A 20,097-nucleotide genomic window follows, 5' to 3' on the forward strand; every position below is an offset into this window, starting at 1 on the left:
CCTAGGGAACTTATCTTTGTTTTTTGTAGCACTTAACGCAACCTAGGTGTCAAGGTTGCATCCTTCTCCCCTGCACCTTAAATACATTCTTAATACCATTAAGACTTTCCCTTTTTTATTAACATACCTAAACATTTAAAAAGGGTGTGCTTCTGGTGTCTGCTGTTCTTTCGCCCTATAGGATTCCTCCCAGCGTTGGGGACTGGGAAGTGAGTTGCTTCTAGTGTAGCATAGTGTAGGGCAGTTCTTTAGCTACGTGGAAGGTGTCTGTTCGGCTTGACCTTGGATATGAGTTGCTTCTAGTGTAGGGTAGCGTGGGCAGTGTTTAGCTCTTTGGAATGTTTGTGTTTGGGGAATGGGATGTGAGTTGCTTCTAGTCTAGGGTAGAATAGGGCAGTGTTTTAGCTCCTTGGGAGGCTTTTATTTGGTTTGACTTGGGATAGGAGTTGCTTCTAGTGTACGGTAGAGTAGGGCAGTCCTTTAGCTCTTTCTAAGGTGTGTGTTTGGGTTGACATGGGATGTGAGTTGCATCTAGTGTAGGGTAGAGTTGGGCAGTCTTTTAGTAGCCCATTGGGAGGCTTGTGCGTGGTTTGCTTTGGGATATGAGTTGCTTCTAGACTAGTGTAGGGTAGAGTAGGGCAGTCCTTTAGCTCATTGGAAGGCTTTTATTTGGTTTGACTTGGGATGTGAGTTGCTTCTAGTCTAGGGTAGAATAGGGCAGTGTTTTAGCTCCTTGGGAGGCTTTTATTTGGTTTGACTTGGGATAGGAGTTGCTTCTAGTGTAGGGTAGCGTAGGTCAGTCTTTAGATCATTGGAAGGTTTATGTTTAAAGAATGGGGTGTGAGTTGCTCCTAGTGTAGGGTAGAGTAGGGCAGTCCTTTAGCTCCTTGGGAGGCTTTTATTTGGTTTGACTTGGGATATGAGTTGCTTCTAGTGTAAGGTAGAGTAGGGCAGTCCTTTAGCTCTTTGGAAGGTGTGTGTTTGGGTTGACATGGGATGTGAGTTCCTCCTAGTGTAGGGTACAGTAGGGCCATCTTTTAGCTCCTTGGGAGGCTTTTATTTGGTTAGACTTGGGATATGAGTTGCTTCTAGTGTAGGGTAGAGTAGGGCAGTCCTTTAGCTCTTTGGAAGGTGTGTGTTTGGGTTGACTTGGGATGTGAGTTGCTCCTAGTGTAGGGTAGAGTAGGGTCATCTTTTAGCTCCTTGACGGCTTGTATTTGGTTTGACTTTAGGGTAGTGTTTTTAGCTCCTAGAAGGCTTTTATTTGGTTTGACTTTAGGGTAGTGTTTTAGCTCCATGAACGCTTGTATTTGGTTTGACGTTAGGGTTGTGTGTTTAGCTCCTTGCAGGCCTGTATTTGATTTCACTTCAGGTTAGTGTTTTTAGCTCCTTGAAGGCCTGTATTTGGTTTGACTTTTTGCTTCTAGTGTAGGGTAGAGTAGTGCAGTCCTTTAGCTACTTGGGAGGCGTGTGTTTGGTTTGACTTGGGATATGAGTTGCTTTTAGTGTAGGGTAGAGTAGGGCTGTCTTTTAGCTCCTTGGTATGCTTGTATTTGGTTCGACTTTAGGGTAGTGTTTTTAGCTCCTTGAAGGCTTGTATTTGCTTTGACTTGGGATATGAGTTGCTTCTAGTGTAGGGTAGCATAGAGCTGTATGTTAGCTCCCTGGAAGGCTTGTATTTGGTTTGACTTGGGATGTGAGTTGCTCCTAGTTTAGGGTAGAGTGGGGCAGTCTTTTAACTCCTTCAAGGCTTATATTTGGTTTGACTTTGGGGTAGTGTTTTTAGCTACTTGGAAGGTTTGTGTTTGGTTTGACTTGGGATATGAGTTGCTTCTAGTGTAGGGTAAAGTAGGGCCATCTTTCAGCTACTTGGAAGGCTTGTATTTAGTTTGACTTGGGATGTGATTTGCTCCTAGTGTAGGGTACAGTAGGGCGGTCTTTTAGCTCCTTGGAAAGCTTGTATTTGGTTTGACTTTAGGGTAGTGTTTTAGCTCCTTGAAGGCTTGTATTTGGTTTGACTTTAGGGTAGTGTATTTAGCTCCTTGAAGGCTTGTATTTGGTTTGACTTTAGGGTAGTGTTTTTAGCTCTTTGAAGGCTTTTATTTGATTTGACTTTAGGGTAGTGTTTTCAGCTCCTTGAAGGCTTGCATTTGGTTTGACTTTAGGGTAGTGTTTTTAGCTCCTTGAAGGCTTGTATTTGGTTTGACTTTAGGGTAGTGTTTTTAGCACCTTGAAGGCTTGTATTGGTTTAACTTTAGGGTGGTGTTTTTAGCTCCTTGAAGGCTTGTATTTGGTTTGACCTGAGATATGAGTTGCTTCTAGTGTAGGGTAGAGTAGGGCAGTCCTTTAGCTCCTTGGAAGGTGTCTGTTTGGTTTGACTTGGGATATGAGTTGCTTCTAGTGTAGGGTAGAGTGGGGCAGTCTTTTAGCTCCTTGGAAAGCTTGCATTTGGTTTGACTTTAGGGTAGTGTTTAAGCTCCTTGAAGGCTTGTATTTGGTTTGACTTTAGGGTAGTGTATTTAGCTCCTTGAAGGCTTGTATTTGGTTTGACCTTAGGGTAGTGTTTTTAGCTCTTTGAAGGCTTTTATTTGGTTTGACTTTAGGGTAGTGTTTTTAGCTCCTTGAAGGCTTGTATTTGGTTTGACTTGGGATATTGTATTGTTGTATTGTTTATTTATTTATAGAGCGTGCCTGGCCGTTGAGCAACTGTGCGCTTGCAGTGAAATAAATCTTAGGTTACAGGTGCATGACTCCGTTACATTTCTTAGGTTACATACATATATTACAGTTCCATTACATTTCTTAAGTTACAGTATCTTATATTACAGGCTCATATGTCGACCATTACTTACAAGGCATATTTACTTACAAGAGAGATATATTACATTTATCTTAATCTTTTGTGTAGCACTGTCGGATGACTTACAGTATAGCTAAGTTACAGTTACAATGTTTGCAATGAGAATGCAAAGTTTTTGGTATAGTTGGGGCATTTAACGGTCGTTATTTTTAAGCCAGAGTTTAGCGTTAGCTTTGAACACATGGAAGGAGGGGGTGGCTCTAAGTGCATCTGGGATGGAGTTCCATAGCTGCGCTGCTCGAACCGGGAAGCTGGACCCACCGGTTCTTTTTAGTTTAAAGTTAGGGACTTTGATGCTATTTGAGAGGGCCTTTCTGATGGGACGTTCAGATGTGTGCTTGGTGAATTTTTCTGACAGGTATGCAGGAGCTTTATTGTTCAGACAGTTATGTGTAATGTTCAGGGTTTTGAGTTTGATACGGTCATTGATGGCCAGCCAGTTGACGGCTCTCTGTGGGTATATATGTGTTGTCCTTTGGGTATGCCTAGGGCTGTTATGAGGGCATTGTTCTGCAGGGTTTGGAGTTTGTTAGTGTTATGTTTGCTGGTGCCTAGGTACAGTGCATTACAGTAATCTAATTTGGAGAGGATGAGGGCTCGCGCAATGGTGGTGCAGCTAGCTGTCGAAAGTTATGGTTTGCAGGCATGGATAAGTTTGCAGGTATAGCTGGTTGCTGAGGCTGTAGCATTTACTTGCTTGTCGAGGGTGAGGGCCGAGTCTAGGTAGAAACCTAAGGTTTTACTTCTTTGGCTACCTTTATTTTGATGTCATTGATCATGATGGAATTGTAAAGCTGGGGTAGTCTGTTCAGTTTATTGGTAGAACCAATGATTAGGAGCTCGGTCTTATCGTCGTTAAGACATAAGCCATGAGTGGCCATCCAGGTTTGGATGATTTGGTAAATTTTGTTTATGAGTCTGGTGTCTTTTTCATAGTCGCCTTGGATTGGGATGAGGATTTGGGTATCATCTGCGTAATTGGTATATGAGACCCCTAGCTTATCCAATATATCAAAGAGAGGTTTTGTGAAAATATTGTATAGCGTGGGGGAAACACATGACCCTTGAGGGACTCCGCAAGTGATGGGGACTGGATCCGCTGCTGATGAAGGAGAGAAGACTCTTATAGTTCTCTGGTCCAGGAATGAATTTATCCAAGCCGTGGCTTTTGTGGAGAAGTTGGCTGCCGATTTGAGGTGATTGCACAGTACCTTGTGATCTACCAGGTCGAAAGCAGCTGATAGGTCTAGAAGTAGGAGAATAGACACATCTCCTCTGTCTTTACGCTCGTCTAGCTGGTTTTTAAGATCAAGGAGGGCCGTTTCGGTTCCATGTCTAGGTCTAAATCCAGATTGTCTTGACCCTAGTAGATTGTTGCTCTCCAGATAATCTTGGATCTGAAGGTATGCGGCTTTATCTAAGATTTTAAGGAGGAACGGGACCGTTGTTATTGGCCTATAATTAGTTGGGACATTAGGGTCCAGGTTAGCTTTTTTTAGTAGAGGTAGTATCCATGCGTCTTTAAGGTTTGTTGGCACAGAGCATGATTTAAATGAGGAGTTAATGAATGATGTGACGAAGGGGGCTAGTTCATGAGCAGCCTCTTTGATAATTAGGGCTGGACAGGTATCCCCGAGGCACCAGGATGGTTTTAAGGACAAGATGATGTTTTTAGTTTCTGCAGTGGAGATGGCTCTAAAGCTAAATTGGTTAGGGGGTTTGGTTTGGTTAGTGGCAAGTTCCTGGAGGATGGTTTCTTGCGTGGAGAGGGCGATGTTGTGGAGGGCAGATTTTTTAGCTCGTATTTTGTCTTGTAGCATTGTGATTTTGTTGCATAGGGCTTTTTGAATGTTAGTGCACCAGACTTTGTCTTTGATGCAAGAGTGTATGGGTGCAATTGGGGATTCTAATTCTCTCAGAATGGAGAAGATTTCCGTGGTGTTCGAATTGGCTTTTTTGATTCTGTCATTGAAGGTCTCTTTTTTTAGCCCGAATGATTTGTTTTTTGTAGCTGTTAGAGAGGGCAGTGAGAAGGTCTTTGTTGTGAGAGGAGGGGTTTTTTCTCCAGCAGGCTTCTGCATGTCATTTCTCTTTGCGTAAGGCTTTTAGCGCGGGTGTGAACCACGTGTTCAGATGAGCAACTGGGTTTTGATTTAGTGGGTTTCAGCGGCGCAATGGCATTGATCGCTGAGTTGACGGTGTTATTGTACAGGTCAACTAGATCGTTAGGGTTAGAGAGCTGGCTGGAGTGATTAGTGATGGGTTGGAGCAAGGGGAGAATGTTAGCGAGTGTTATATTTTTTTTGCAACAGGTGAGGGCAGATGGAGCATGAGGTTTGGTAGATTTAGGTTGTGGGAGGTCCGAGATAGTCAGGGAGATCAGATGGTGATCAGTCCAGATACAGGGTTCAATTGCCGTTATGAGGGAGGTGCAATTGATGTCTGCGACCCAGTCCAGTGGGAGACCTTTAGAATGAGCGGGGCCGTTATTTCGAATAGTGAGGCCTGCCTCCTCAAAAGTGTTAGCTATAGTGGAGGCATTAGAGTCTTTTGGGTCTTTGTAGCCTAGGTTGAGATCTCCTAATAGGAAGATTTGAGTTCCCGGTTTGGCATTCGTATTTAGTAGGGTGGTTAAGTCCTCTTCAAAGGTGCCTAGTGGACCAGGGGGTCTGTAGATCAGGCGTATTGTGATAGTACGTGTGGCCGAGATTTCTAGTTTAAGGGAGAGTAGTTCAGCTGACGGCATAGTGAGGCTATCTATTTCTTTGATAGTGAGATTGGCTCTACAAATAAAAGCTATGCCTCCTCCTTTGGAAGTTTCCCTGTCTTTTCTGAAGATGGTGAAGTTAGGGGGTATGGCTATCATGAGGGCAGGGCCAGCGGCTTTGTGAAGCCATGTTTCGGTAACTGCTAGGAAGCAATTTCCGAGGCGTGAGCTATTATGGATCTGGCGTTGATAAGACCACCCTTGAGGTTTTGAGTTATTTGCGTGTTATTGCTAGTGTGGACCTTATTAGGCAGAGTTTCAGAGGAATTGGTACAAAGGGTTAGATTGCAGCTAGGTTTCCTTGTGTGCCTGATTCGGCTGGTATTTTTGAGCTCCTTCTTAGCGTGGCTAAGGGGTATGTGAGTGCTAGGTGGTTTGGGAAGTCTGTAGCCTAGTCTGAGGTTTCGTAGTTCGGTGGGGTAGGCTTGGCTCTGTAGGGCCTGAGAGGGGCGTCGGCAGTTTAGGTAGTCTAGTGCCTAGTCTAGAATTCCTTAGTGCGATACGATCAGCCTGTCTCAGTTGGGTCTGGGCTAGGGGCGCAGGCTGTTTGGGTACTCTGGTACCTAGTCTAGAGTTCCTTAGTCCAGTTGGACAAGCCTGATTCAGCTGGGTCCAGGTCAGGGGAGCAGTCTGTTTAGTTGGTGGCTGTGTGTACATCTTTCTGATAGGTTGCCTTTCTGTAGTCGGAATATGGCGAGGAGCTGTTGTAAAAACAAAGGCAGAAAGTGTAGAGAGTATGGCTAGATAGCCAATGGATGTGTTGGGCGTAAAGGGTGTCATAACGATATGAGTTGCTTCTAGTGTAGGGTAGAGTATGGCAGTCCTTTAGCTACTTGGAAGGTGTGTGTTTGGTTTACTTGGGATATGAGTTGCTTCTAATGTAGTGTAGAGTGGGGACATCTTTTAGCTACTTGGAAGGCTTGTATTTAGTTTGACTTGGGATGTGATTTCCTCCTAGTGTTGGGTACAGTAGGGCCGTCTTTTAGCTCCTTGGAAGGCTTGTATTTAGTTTGACATTAGGGTAGTGTTTTTAGCTCCTTGAAGGCCTGTATTTGGTTTGACTTGGGATATGAGTTGCTTCTAGTGTAGGGTAGAGTATGCAGTCCTTTAGCTACTTGTAAGGTGTGTGTTTGGTTTGACTTGAGATATGAGTTGCTTCTAGTGTAGTGCAGAGTAGGGACATCTTTTAGCTACTTGGAAGGCTTGTATTTAGTTTGACTTGGGATGTGATTTGCTCCTAGTGTAGGGTACAGTAGGGCCGTCTTTTAGCTCCTTGGAAGGCTTGTATTTAGTTTGACATTAGGGTAGTGTTTTTAGCTCCTTGAAGGCCTGTATTTGGTTTGACTTGGGATATGAGTTGCTTCTAGTGTAGGGTAGAGTATGCAGTCCTTTAGCTACTTGTAAGGTGTGTGTTTGGTTTGACTTGAGATATGAGTTGCTTCTAGTGTAGTGCAGAGTAGGGACATCTTTTAGCTCCTTGGAAGGCTTGTATTTGGTTTGACATTAGGGTAGTGTTTTTAGCTTCTTGAAGGCTTGTATTTGGTTTGACCTTAGGGTAGTGGTTTTAGCTCCTTGGAGCCTTTTCATTTGTTTTGACTTTAGGGTAGTGTTTTTAGCTCTGTGAAAGCTTGTATTTGGTTTGACTTTAGGGTAGTGTTTTTAGCTCTGTGAAAGCTTGTATTTGGTTTGACTTTAGGGTAGTGTTTTTAGCTCCTTGAAGGCTTGCATTTGGTTTGACTTTAGGGTAGTGTTTTAGCTCCTTGAAGGCGTGTATGTGGTTTGACTTGGGATATGAATTGCTTCTAGCGTAGTGTAGAGTAGGGTAGTGTTTTTAGCTCCTTGACGGCTTGTATTTGGTTTGCCCTTAGGGTAGTGGTTTTAGCTTCTTGGAGGCTTTTATTTGTTTTGACTTTAGGGTAGTGTTTTTAGCTCTATGAAAGCTTGTATTTGGTTTGACTTTAGGGTAGTGTTTTAGCTCCTTGAAGGCTTGCATTTGGTTTGACTTTAGGGTAGTGTTTTAGCTCCTTGAAGGCGTGTATGTGGTTTGACTTGGGATATGAATTGCTTCTAGTGTAGTGTAGAGTAGGGTAGTGTTTTTAGCTCCTTGAAGGCTTGTATGTGGTTTGACTTGGGATATGAATTGCTTCTAGCGTAGTGTGGGGTAGTGTTTTTAGCTCCTTGACGGCTTGTATTTGGTTTGACCTTAGGGTAGTGGTTTTAGCTCCTTGGAGGCTTTTATTTGTTTTGACTTTAGGGTAGTGTTTTTAGCTCTGTGAAAGCTTGTATTTGGTTTGACTTTAGGGTAGTGTTTTTAGCTCCTTTAAGGCTTGCATTTGGTTTGACTTTAGGGTAGTGTTTTAGCTCCTTGAAGGTGTGTGTTTGGTTTGACTTGGGATATGAGTTGCTTCTAGTGTAGGGTAGAGTATGCAGTCCTTTAGCTACTTGGAAGGTGTGTGTTTGGTTTGACTTGAGATATGAGTTGCTTCTAGTGTAGTGCAGAGTAGGGACATCTTTTAGCTACTTGTAAGGCTTGTATTTAGTTTGACTTGGGATGTGATTTGCTCCTAGTGTAGGGTACAGTAGGACTGTCTTTTAGCTCCTTGGAAGGCTTGTATTTGGTTTGACATTAGGGTAGTGTTTTTAGCTTCTTGAAGGCTTGTATTTGGTTTGACCTTAGGGTAGTGGTTTTAGCTCCTTGGAGGCTTTTATTTGGTTTGACTTTAGGGTAGTGTTTTTAGCTCTGTGAAAGCTTGTATTTGGTTTGACTTTAGGGTAGTGTTTTTAGCTCCTTGAAGGCTTGAATTTGGTTTGACTTTAGGGTAGTGTTTTAGCTCCTTGAAGGCGTGTATGTGGTTTGACTTTAGGGTAGTGTTTTAGCTCCTTGAAGGCGTGTATGTGGTTTGACTTTAGGGTAGTGTTTTTAGCTCCTTGAAGGCTTGCATTTGGTTTGACTTTAGGGTAGTGTTTTAGCTCCTTGAAGGCGTGTATGTGGTTTGACTTGGGATATGAATTGCTTCTAGTGTAGTGTAGAGTAGGGTAGTGTTTTTAGCTCCTTGACGGCTTGTATGTGGTTTGACTTGTATAGCAGGGGATTGCCTTGTACTGTGTCCTCACAATTGAACCCGTCTCTTCTCTTCCCTGCAGCTCCTTCTCAGCCGGGTGCAGAGGCGGTCTCTTCATGTTCACCCTCGCCCGGCTCACCCGTCGCCTCCGTCTCTTGCTTTTCAAGGCCGTGGTGAGCCAGGAAATCAGCTTCTTTGACTCTGCTAAGACAGGTAACCCTTGAACTATTGTATCCACAAGTTGTACCTGCCCCAAGATCATCTCTGCTCTGGGGCTGTTTAAATGGAGTTACTCCAATATTATCTCGGGCCCACCCCCACTGGGGAGGCTTATGGGATGGATTTGCTCCAGATATCATCTCAGCCCCAGGGTTCGTTGGATGGAGTTATATCTGTGCAATTGTTCTGTAAGAAATGTCTGCTTTTGTGGGTTTTGCATGAGGCCTGAATGTACGTATTGTCTGCACCTGCTATCCACCCGGAATACACCCAGGCGGGCACTTGGAATTACTCACTATGGGTACACACACGCACATCACACACCATACAAAACAGCATAAAGCAGCTGACACAAGGGTATTCGGGTTCAGAACGGCAAGGGTCAATCGCAAAAGAATGTCTGGATAAAATCTCCAATCAAATGTGATCGAAACAGAGCGTCTTCAAGGCCTAGCTTTTAACTTTGGTCTTTGTCTCCGGGTTGTTGGTTCTCAGAGTTCCCGAACCGTCTTTGTTTGTGCCTGGGGTGTAGTCCTTCCGAAGTTCCCAGGTCCCAGGCGAGTAGCAGTCTATAGGTTCCCTGCAGGAAGTACTTTTGGATCTTCCAGTCCAGGTCGTTGCTTCCCTAGGAAGTACTTTTGGATCTTCCAGTCCAGGTCGTTGCTTCCTAGGAAGTACTTTTGGATCTTCCAGTCTAGGTCGTTGCTTCCCTAGGATCTAGGGATCCAGCTCTGGGCTTCATATTTTTCCCGATCACTTGCTCTAGGGTTCTGGTCCCTGGGAGTCTACCGCCCTGATGGTCCCTAGGGTAAGCACTGTGGCCCCAGATGACATTGTCTTGTCCCTACTACTGCCTTTAAAGTCTTCCCTGGGCCATCCTGGTCCATTGGAACCTTTGCGATCTTAAGCCCTCTAGGGTTCAATAATCCCCCCCCACCTTCTTGAGAAGTGTGGGTCTGTATCCCCCTCTGGCTCAGCTTTGGTGTCTTAGACTCCCCAATGCTCTTCTGAAAACTCTCTCCTCCAGATGGTATCACCTCCTCCTTCTCCCTCAATACTATCGCCTTCCAATCTCCCCTCCAATTATTCTCCCCTCTGCCTCCAGCTCCTTCACAAATGCTGCACAACAGATCTGACTGCTTTTTAAAGTGTGGACTCCCTCCCCCTTGGGAGGTGCTTAGGAGCTGTGGCTCAACCTGAGCTGGGTGGTGTGGGGTGTTCAGATAAATGCACAATGTTTTGAGAGTTGGGTGGACTGGAAGGTAGTGGGCCAGAACTTATATAAGGGCCGGCCAGTCTCTTGGAACTCATAGCTGGCCTGGAGATCTCTCCCCCTAGCATCCCTGCCTTTATTGCCCACTTCACCCGGTGTCCCCCAGTTTCCCCACTATGTGACTAGACTGTGGACATTCCCCTGGTAAGCATGGGAGTGGTCTGGGGTGTTTCCAATTCCTTTGTCATGGGAGACTTGCAGCTTTGTAACTCCTGCATATGCACCAAATTGGGAGAATAAAATGTTGGATTTCTCTCTCTTGCGTACAAAGCAAGTCTGTTTCAATTTGCCTGCAGGCAATCTTGTATCTGGGGGGCTTCCGCAGCATTATGAGCAGGACTCCCAATTAATAATGTTTCCCTCTGCACTGGCATGGAGGAAAGAAATGTGCCTCATTGCTTGTGTGTGTCTTTCAAGTGTTGTAGCTATTGTGTCTGGATGTCAAAGGCTTTATTTTCTATGCTGGGGCTTTGGTCTGGTTTGGGAGCTTGGATGGTTCTCTAAGTGGCTTTACCATAAGCGCAGGGGTACCTTTAAGGGTCTTCTTCTCCTCTTTAGGCCCTGGGTAAGCATTGGTGTCTCTTTCAGTCCCTGACACCTGCGGTTGCATTGTACACGGTGGCCAAGAACGCACTGCGCATGCATTTCATGCCGCTGGCCAATGCAGACTATGAACGCTTTGTGATGTGCAGTGCCAAACAGAAGGACGATGAGTCGCTGGACACTTTCTATGGATAGCTGCGCTATATGTCCCTGTCGTGTGCCTGGGAGAACCCCCAAACAATGGTCAGGAACCAACTCATACAAGGCTGTGCATCTGGAAAACTGCGCAGGCAAGTGTTGCGGGAATCAGGATTCACGCTACCCCGCATATTGGAGTTCGGCAGATGCCATGAGGTGTCAGAGGTGCGGGCATCAAAAATGGATGCAGCATTAGGTCGAGGGAAGACTGAGGATGTGTGTGCCATGGGCTGAGGTCAAGGAGGAAGAGGGGCAGCAGAAGCGCTAGGCATTGTGAGCAATGCCGCATATTGGAGTTCGGCAGATGCCATGAGGTGTCAGAGGTGCGGGGATCGAAAATGGATGCAGCATTACATCCAGGGACGACTGAGGATGTGTGTGTCATGGGCTGAGGTCAAGGAGGAAGAGGGGACGACAGTGTGTGGTGGCCAGCGTGACTGCGGTGCCAGGGCCCTCGAATCCTGCAGCAAGTGTGAGTAGGATCTTCTGCACCCCGCAGAATGCCTGGCGCAGGGGTAGGCTTGGGGACACTGTGGGACACTCGACCACTATACCCGTATGTGCAGGGCTCTGTTGCCGTTTGTTATGCCGAGGGGGCCGGTAAGGGCAGGATTCTTCAGGCCACAGCGCCCTCTCAATGTCTCACAAGTAGACCAAGGGGATGATAGCGTGACTCACGAAGATGAAGAGGAGGAGAACATTTTCTTTATCTCGAGTGTCAGTGCGCTACGAGCCACCAACAGAAGGCAGCCACAGTGCCTCATGAAAGCCAACGAGTCGACGGTACCGGTGCTGGTGGGCACAGGGGTGTCAGTCAATGTAATGGCCATGGTGCACTATGATGCCATGGTGGTGCCGCCCACACTGCAGAAGCCAGGGCGCAGATATTCACTTTTGGCGGTGAGCAGTCCATCCCATTGGCCGGAGCATTTGTGGCAAAGGTTGAGCATGGAGGGTCGTCAATCAAGGTCTGATTCTATGTAACGAGCGCCAGCAGCAACACTCTCCTGAGCTGTGTGGCAGCAGAAGCGCTGGGCATTTTGAGCTCCACCTCATCAGTGCATGTGGAAGATGTACAGGTGCTGTTCGCGAAGTACAGCCAGCTCTTCTAAGGAATAGGCCGTATGGCCGGTGAACCAGTGAGGCTGCATATCGATACAGCCGATTGCGCTCATGCACCGCAGAGTCCTATTCCATCTGCGGGATCTGGTCCACAAATAACTGGACAATTTAGTGGCGCTGGACATCATTAAGAAGGTGGATGGACTGACTCTGTGGGTGTCTCCAATAGTCATCGCCAGGAAGCCAAAGCAACCTGATTCAGTGAGGATTTCTGTGGACATGCAGCTCACTAACAAGGCCATCAAGTGTGAAAGACATATCACGCCCACGATTGATGACATCATTGCGGAATTGCAAGGGGCACAATTCTTTTCAAAGCTTGACCTACGGACGGGATACCCTTAAGTGGTGTTGCATCCAGACTCACGGTACATAACCACCTTTACCATGCACCGAGGCCTCTATAGATACAAGTGACTGAGCTTCATGGCTTCTTCAGCGGCGGAGGTGTTTCAAAATATCATCCGTGGGGCCCTGGCGGTTTTGGATGGGGTCCTCAACATCAGTGACGACATCCTGGAGTTTGAAAAGACTGAGGCGGAACACATGGAGAGGCTTGTGAGAACTCTGGAGTGGCTGCAGGCGCTCGGACTGACCTTGCAGAAGGAAAAATGCGAATACCTCAAGAAGAACATTGAGTTTTTTGGGTTCGTGTTCAAGGAGGGAGGCGTGTCACCTGACTCCCGAAAGGTCAAATACATTGTGGAGGGGAGTCCCCCAGAGAATGTGTCTGAAGTCCGAAGCTTCCTGGGTATGGTCACCGACTGTGGCTGGTTTATCCGGAACCTAGCCTCCAGGTCTGAGACCGTGAGAAGTCTCACCAAGAAAGAAGACACGTGGCAGTGGGGTCCGCTGGAGCAGTCCGCATTCGAAGATGTGAAGGGAGCGCTGACGGCGGAGGACACCATGGCATTTTTCGATCTGTCCCTGACATCAGAGATCGTGGTGGATTCCAGCCCTTTTGGTATGGGTGCAGTCCTCACCCAGACGGACGCTAATGGGGAGGTCAGACCGATCGCTTATGCAAGCATGGCACTGTCGGAGACAGAGCATCGCTACTCGCAAATTGAGAGGGAGGCCCTGGCAGTCTTCTGAGGGGGCCAGCATTTTCGCCTATACGTACTGGGATGGCCGGTGATGGTGGTAAGTGACCTCCTGCTGCCGATCATGACCGACTCATCTTCCAAACCTCCAGCCCAGATTGAGAGGTGGATGCTGGCACTCCTGGATTATGGGGTCTTGTTGGTGTATCGGCCAGGCAGTAACAACGCTGCAGATTATCTGTCTAGGCACCCCAGAGGCGAGGTTGAAGGATGTGGAAACATCAGTGGGGAGGAAGTAGGCGAACACAGGAGGCTAGTCGTGGAGGCGGCAACCCCACACTCAGTGCCTCTCCAAGAGCTCGAAAAGGCAGCGGCCGAGGACGAGTGCTCCCTAATACTAAAGGCGGAACGTCAGCAAGGGTCATGGATTCAGGTGGTGGCTACGACAAAAGGTATGGTTCCCGGACCTTGAGAGACAGTTGGAGGAGTTTGTGTCGGCCTTCATGTGGTGCCAGGCGACTGCCCCAGCACAGAGAAAGCCCCTTATCGAGACGATGCCCCGAGGAACGAGGCCCTGGGAAAACTTCCATGCAGATTTTGGGTACACAGGCTGGGACACTAATTTTCTAGTGGTGGTGGTTGAGTGGTCACGGTACTCTGAGGTCAAGTTCATTGAATCGGTCTCTTTTGACAAGGTGGCCGTGGCCGTAGAAAAGATCTTTGCCACTCGCGGCCTGCCTCAGACCTGTGTTCAGACAACAGACCGCCGTTCCAAGGGGATAGCTTCGCCCAGCTGATGGGAGATTACGGAATGCAGCACGGGAATATTACACCAGTCTGGACCTGTGCCAATGGTGAAGCTGAGAGGTTCATGAGGTCTCTGAACAAGGAGTTTTGCATCGCTCATGGCCAAGGCCACTGCCTGCAGTGGGCGCTGTATCAGTTCCTGAGGGTATATAGAGCCACCCGTCAGGCACCCACTGGAGTGGCACCAGCCGAGGGGTCTTATCCCTGAAGTGCGGGAGCGGGAACCGGCCGTAATTGATGATGCTCAGGTGGAGCGTGAAAGGAGACTCCGGACGGAGAGGGAGAACATCAGGAGAGGGCTCTGGCCCCAACAGCTGACTCCTGGGGATGAAGTGCTCCGGAAGAACAGGTATCCACAAGGCAAGCTTTCACTAATTTATGAGCCTGGTCCGATGGACGTTGTGGCGGTGCGTGGCTCGATGGTGACTGCATCTGTTACCCGTAATGCCAGTTTCTTCAAGAAGATGGGTGAGACTAGGCCGGAGACGATCCTGTGGTGAGATACTGGACGACGGCGGTGGCCTGGCCCATCCGCTGAGTCCCCTAGGTCGAGGGCACGCAGGTGAGGTGGGCCTGATCCAGGAAGTGGGCAGGAGGTATCCCCAAAGGGGGAAGCCTGCCTATTTCAATGACTATGTGATGGACCCCTGAACTGGTGGGCCCAGCCCACGGGCAAAACAGTGACTTGTGGGACTGGGGGGAAAGCGAATAAAGGGGTCTTTATTTTGTGGGCTGTGTAATTTATTTATTTATGTATTTATTTTTATTTATTTGCATTTATAAAGCGCACAAACGGCCCTGGGGCATCGTGGCGCTGTTACAGAAGGTTTATCTTAACATATGAAACACAGCAGTGGTGACAAAGCATGGAATAACAGATGTAGAGCTCAAGATACAGAAGGAGAAAGTACTTTTTGCTGTTGGTGGGTTACGGAGAAACAGCATGTGTAGGCAGGTAGATACATTTACAGTAGATGCATTTAGCAGAACAGTAGGGTTTTTAGTGTTCTCCAGCATGGGGTCTGGCATGGATTCACATGCTCATGAATATTCCCCGTCGTCAGGCTGGGAATCCTCGGTAAAGAAAAAATCAGTATTAGTTTTGTTTCTGATCTGTCTTTCTTAGTAGTAACCAATCACTGATATCTGGGTCATACTGCCCCCAGCCAATGACTGCCCTCTCCCTAAAACCCCGCCTCTGGCTGCCATCCTCAGATTTTTACCGCACGCTCAAGTGTTGGGAGTTCACGTGCTTTAGCTCTCGAGTTTTTGCTGCGTTTTCGCGCTTTTTCATGAGATTTTCTAATTTTTTCGGTTTAATCGAGCCTCAAGCTCCACCGTTTCTACTTCCGATAACGGGGACCCATTTCGGAATTCTTCTACGCCCCTCAAAGGTGAAGTTAACGTCGAGTTTACGCTTCTTGGAGGATTCCGGAAGATCTGCGGCCTACCTCAACGGACATGGCCCAGGACAAGGGAAGCTCGACGCCCGGATCCAAGCTGTTCAGGTGCTGCCCTGAATGCGGATTACAAAACGTTTTCAAGGAGGACGAGCATTCGCGATGTCTCTACTGCCTTCATGAGGACAAGACGCACGTGGAGAAGGACTGTGCGGTCTGCAAGAACCTTTCGGAACGGACCAAACAAGATCGTCGTTCCCACCTCGCCGCCTGGCTGGAGAAGGGCACAGCAGGTGAGAAGGCGAAGAAAAAGTCTGAGCGGGCTTCTAAGTCCTGTGAGGGCGCCCCAGCGACAGGGGCCCAACAGAAGGCCAAGCATTGCAAGTCCACGGGCACCGGGAGCGCCGAAAGGTCAAGCTCTTCGGCTGCCAGGCAGGGCGCGACTTCCCTGGCACGTTCAACCATGAGCCAGCGCTCTGGTTCGGGGAAGAGGAAGTCCGAGAACCCGGGTAAGCTGCTGGAGTGGCCCCGGTCGATCTCGAAGGGGGAGCGAGGCGCTGACCCTCCCCCCAAGGCGAAGGCCCAGGACGCACCTAAGGTGGTGAGGGCTTTGATCCAGCCAGCAAAAGCCTCTATCGAAGTGGTCCCTGCGACCCTAGCGAAGCCGGCTGAGACTACGCCAGTGGAATCGGCCTCTGGGCCCAGAGTATCCCTGCCACCGCGGAGGAAATCCTCTTTCCAGCCCATCGTTAAGACCCCCGTGAAGTCCCCGGCGGAAAAAGAGGGGGGGGGAGGGCGGTGGCCATTACAGATCGGAATCAGCCTCTGAGGAGGAGCTCGTGGAAACCGAGAAGGGCCTCAACGAGAGGTTCATAGGCCTCAACGAGAGGTTCGAGAAGGTTCGATCCCAGGGGACGGTCCCCGCTGACGTGATCGAAGATAGCGACGATGGCGACGAAGAGGGCCCAGTGAAGCGGCCACCCCGTCCGTCGCAGCCATTACCCGAGCCCCAGGATAGCTCGGCAGCCACTTTGTTGGCGATCCAATCCTTGTGTACCGAGATAAGGACGAGATTACCACAGACCCCGACGGAAGATCCAGTACCAGGCCCTTCGGGAAACCATCCGAACAAGCGGAGGAGAGTCCACCCCTCTCTTCCCTTCGTGCCCGCGAGGCCTGTGGACCCCCTCGCCGGACCCTAGAGAGGATACGGCGATGAATACAGCGACGGGGACGGACGGCGACGGCGGCGATGACACAGCGGACATCCCGTCATCTCCCCCCCCCCCCTCGGGCTTCTCCAGCCGACGAAATTGGCTCCTTTCACGCCATGATAACCAGGGCATCCGAGCTCTTCCAGCTCTGCCCTGAAGCACAAAAAAAGAAAGGGTTTCTTTACCAACGACGAGAGGCCAAGAGGAAGACGGTCCTCACAGTGACTTTGCTCGACGACATCTGGGACGAGGGGCTTGCTGTCCTCAAGAACCCTTCCACGACACCCGCCAAGAGGGACAGGTACCAGAAGAAGTACCAAGTCCCCGATGCCGCCCCCTTGTTCCTCAGGGCCCAGCCCACGCCGGACTCTGTCGTCTCGGCATCGGCTAAGAAGAAAGCAGCGGGTGCGGCGGCTTCAACTTCCACTTCCCCGCCGGACAGCGAGGGCAAGAAGTTGGACTCCATGGGACGACGAGTCATCTCGTCGGCGGCGACGACGATTAAGGCGGCCAGTGCCTTAGCGATCGTGGCCTGCTACGACAGGGAGCTCTGGTTCTTTCTATCTGACGACAAGAGGGCGGAGGCCCTACAAATTCTGCAGGAAGGCGAGGTGGCATCGGATCACGCCATAACGGTGGCAACGGACATTGCCGATACCGGATTTCACCAATTGGGCAACAGAGTTTGCCTCCGACGACGAGGATGGCTCAAGGCGACAGACTTTCTCCAGGACGTCTAGACCAGAGTGTTGGATATGCCGTTCGACTGCAACAACCTTTTTGGTAAGGCGGTGGATGAGTCTCTCCAGGCCATCAAGACCGACTCGGAGACGGCCTGGGCCCTAGGGGTACTTCAACAACGACGGCCCTTTCGGAGCTCCGGAGGCAGACAGGGTGCCTCCAAAGGATCTAGCGGTGGCTCTTCCACTTACCGCCAGGCCGCCCGCTCCTCTTCCCAGAAGGCCTACAGAGGTCACGGCAAGCAAGGGGGATCCCGCCGTCGTCGCCGAGGAGACCAAGGCGGCAAGGCCGACTCCAAGCAAGACTGACCGTGTCGTTGGGCCCCCACCGAAGCACCCCGGTGGGAGGCCGGCTGACAAAGTTCATCAGCGTGTGGGAGTCCATCTCCATCGACCGTTGGGTGCTGGACACTCTGGCCAACGGGCACTCGCTGGAATTCCAAAAGAAGTACCCTCACATTCCTCCTGTGGCCAGGAAGGAGAATCACATCCCTCAACTGCTGTTGCAGGTAAGGGCGATGCTCAAGAAAGGTGCCATCGAGCTCGTCCCCAGGAGGCTCCGGGGCTCCGGAGTGTACTCAAGGTACTTCCTCATCAGAAAGAAGACAGGCGGTTGGCACCCCATCCTGGACCTGCGTCGGTTAAACAAATACATCAAGGTGCAGAAATTCAGGATGGTCACCCTCCAGCACGTGCTGGGACAGCTGGAGGAGGGCGACTTCCTATCTTCGTTGGACCTTGAGGATGCTTACTTCCACATCCCCATTCTAAAAGGGCACAGGAAGTTTCTCAGGTTCGTGGTTCAGGGACGCCACTACCAATTCAGAGCCCTACCCTTCGGATTAAAGTCGGCACCCAGGGTATTCACCAAGTGCCTGGCACTAGTGCCGGCACGGCTGCGCCTGCAGGGGATTCACATCTACCCCTACCTGGACGACTGGCTAATCCGGGCAAGGACAAGAGAACTCGCCGTCGAACACACAGCGAGGACCGTCCGGCTGCTCACGGAACTGGGGTTCTCCATCAACTACCCCAAATCCCACCTGGTTCCGTCGCAAGTAGCACTGTTTCTGGGAGCGAAGCTCGATACAGTGGGGCAATTGGCTTCCCCATCAGAGGAGAGGACGAAGACCATCCTGGGCAAGGTGCGGCGCCTGCTAGCCATGGACGTGGCCAGGGTGAGGTACATCAAGTCCCTCCTCGGGATGATGTCCTCATGCATCTATCTGGTACCCCTTTGCAGACTTTGGATGCGTCCGCTACAGGAGTTCCTCGACGCCCGCTGGTTTCAGGCGACGGGCTGCTTCGAGGACAGGATCCCTCTCGACGAGGAGTTCCGTCGGGCGATCCTATGGTGGGGTACCCGTGCTCACCTCACTACAGGCATGGACTTTCAAACCCTGGCGTTCAGGAGACGGTGACGACGGACGCATCCCTGGAGGGTTGGGGGGCCCACACCGGAGATCTCCACGCAAGAGTCCTTTGGCTCCCGGAGGAGAGGTCTCTCCACATCAACATTCTGGAGCTCCGAGCAGTGTTCTGGGCGCTCAAGTCGTTCCTTCCGTCCCTCAAGGACAAAGTGGTGAGGATCTTCACCGACAACACCACCACGATGTTCTACATACGGAAGCAGGGGGGCACCAGATCCCCAGCCCTATCCAAGGAGGCCCAGGATCTGTGGCACTGGGCCGTCGCCCAGGGGATGTTTCTGGTTCCCTTCCTCTTGGCAGGAATAAAAAACACCATCGCCGACTCACTCACCAGGGAGCTGCGCTCGTGCCACGAGTGGGAACTACGTCAGGACCAGGTGGATCGGCTCTTTCGACGATGGGGCAAACCCCGGATCGACCTTTTCGCGACGGCGACGAACTCCAAGTGCCAGAGGTTCGCCAGCAGGTTCCCGCAGCCGGGGAGCATGGGCGAGGCTTTCTCGTTCCCCTGGGACGGCTTGTTTCTATACGCGTTCCCTCCATTGCCGTTGCTGCTCCGCCTCATTAACCAGCTCAAGAAGTCCAGGTGCAGAATGATCCTCGTCGCACCGGCGTGGCCGAGGCAGATCTGGTTCCCGGACTGTCTGGATTTGTCAACGTCCCCACCAGTCAAGCTGCTGGCGGACGCAGATCTTCTCTCCAGAGAAGGAGGCGCCATTCTCCATCACGACCCACAGCCGCTGAACTTGCAGGCCTGGCTCCTGCAGCGCTAGAGTTTGGAGGGTACAATATCCCGGCTGACTGCAGAGAGGTTCTTGCAAAAGTCAGGGCGTCCTCAACTCTTAAGTGTTACGGTCATAAGTGGAAGAGGTTCTCTGTCTGATGCCGTGCACAGAAGATTAACCCTCTGCGGATTACGGCCCCTCAAGTACTGCCGTACCTACTGTCGCTGGCCAAAGCTGGTCTGACTCACGCCTCCATCAAAATACATCTGGCTGCCATCTCCCAATATACCAGGACTACGGGACGGCGTCCTTGTGGTCTCATCACCTGGTGAAGGAATTTATGAAGGGACTATTCCGATCGTTCCCGCTGGTGAAGGCTCCTGCCCCGACGTGGGAGCTTAATGTGGTGCTGACCAGGCTCATGGGGGCCCCATTCGAGCCTATGCATTCGGCGCCTTTGAAGTTCCTGTCATGGGAGACAGCATTCCTCGTGGGCATCACCTCCGCACGACGAGTGGGAGAGATCCAGGCCCTATCTTGCAAGCCTCCATACTTGACTTTTCATGACACGAGGGTGGTGCTGAGGACGCACCCCTCCTTCATGCCCAAGGTGCCGTCGCACTTCCACCTCAACGAGCCCTTGGTGTTACCAGTTTTCTTCCCGTCGCCTTCGACGCCGGCCGAGAGGACTTTG

General features: G+C 50.0%; 2 protein-coding genes across 3 annotated transcripts in view; both read left to right on the forward strand.

The window, feature by feature from the left end:
• The window catches only part of LOC138522045 (major histocompatibility complex class I-related gene protein-like), a 1,849,186-nt gene that overhangs the window by 1,194,266 nt on the left and 634,823 nt on the right, over positions 1 to 20,097 (forward strand). The gene's annotated exons all lie outside the window — the stretch shown is intronic.
• LOC138522044 (ABC-type oligopeptide transporter ABCB9-like) overlaps positions 1 to 20,097 on the forward strand; it is a 234,954-nt gene that overhangs the window by 98,923 nt on the left and 115,934 nt on the right. The window contains exon 3 of the mRNA XM_069635269.1: positions 8,772 to 8,902. Within this exon, the coding sequence (XP_069491370.1) occupies positions 8,772 to 8,902 (131 nt within the window). The remainder of the gene's footprint in view (positions 1 to 8,771; positions 8,903 to 20,097) is intronic.

Source organism: Ambystoma mexicanum, chromosome 13, assembly GCF_040938575.1.
Source record: "Ambystoma mexicanum isolate Mex_15411 chromosome 13, UKY_AmexF1_1, whole genome shotgun sequence".
Lineage (NCBI taxonomy): Eukaryota > Metazoa > Chordata > Amphibia > Caudata > Ambystomatidae > Ambystoma > Ambystoma mexicanum.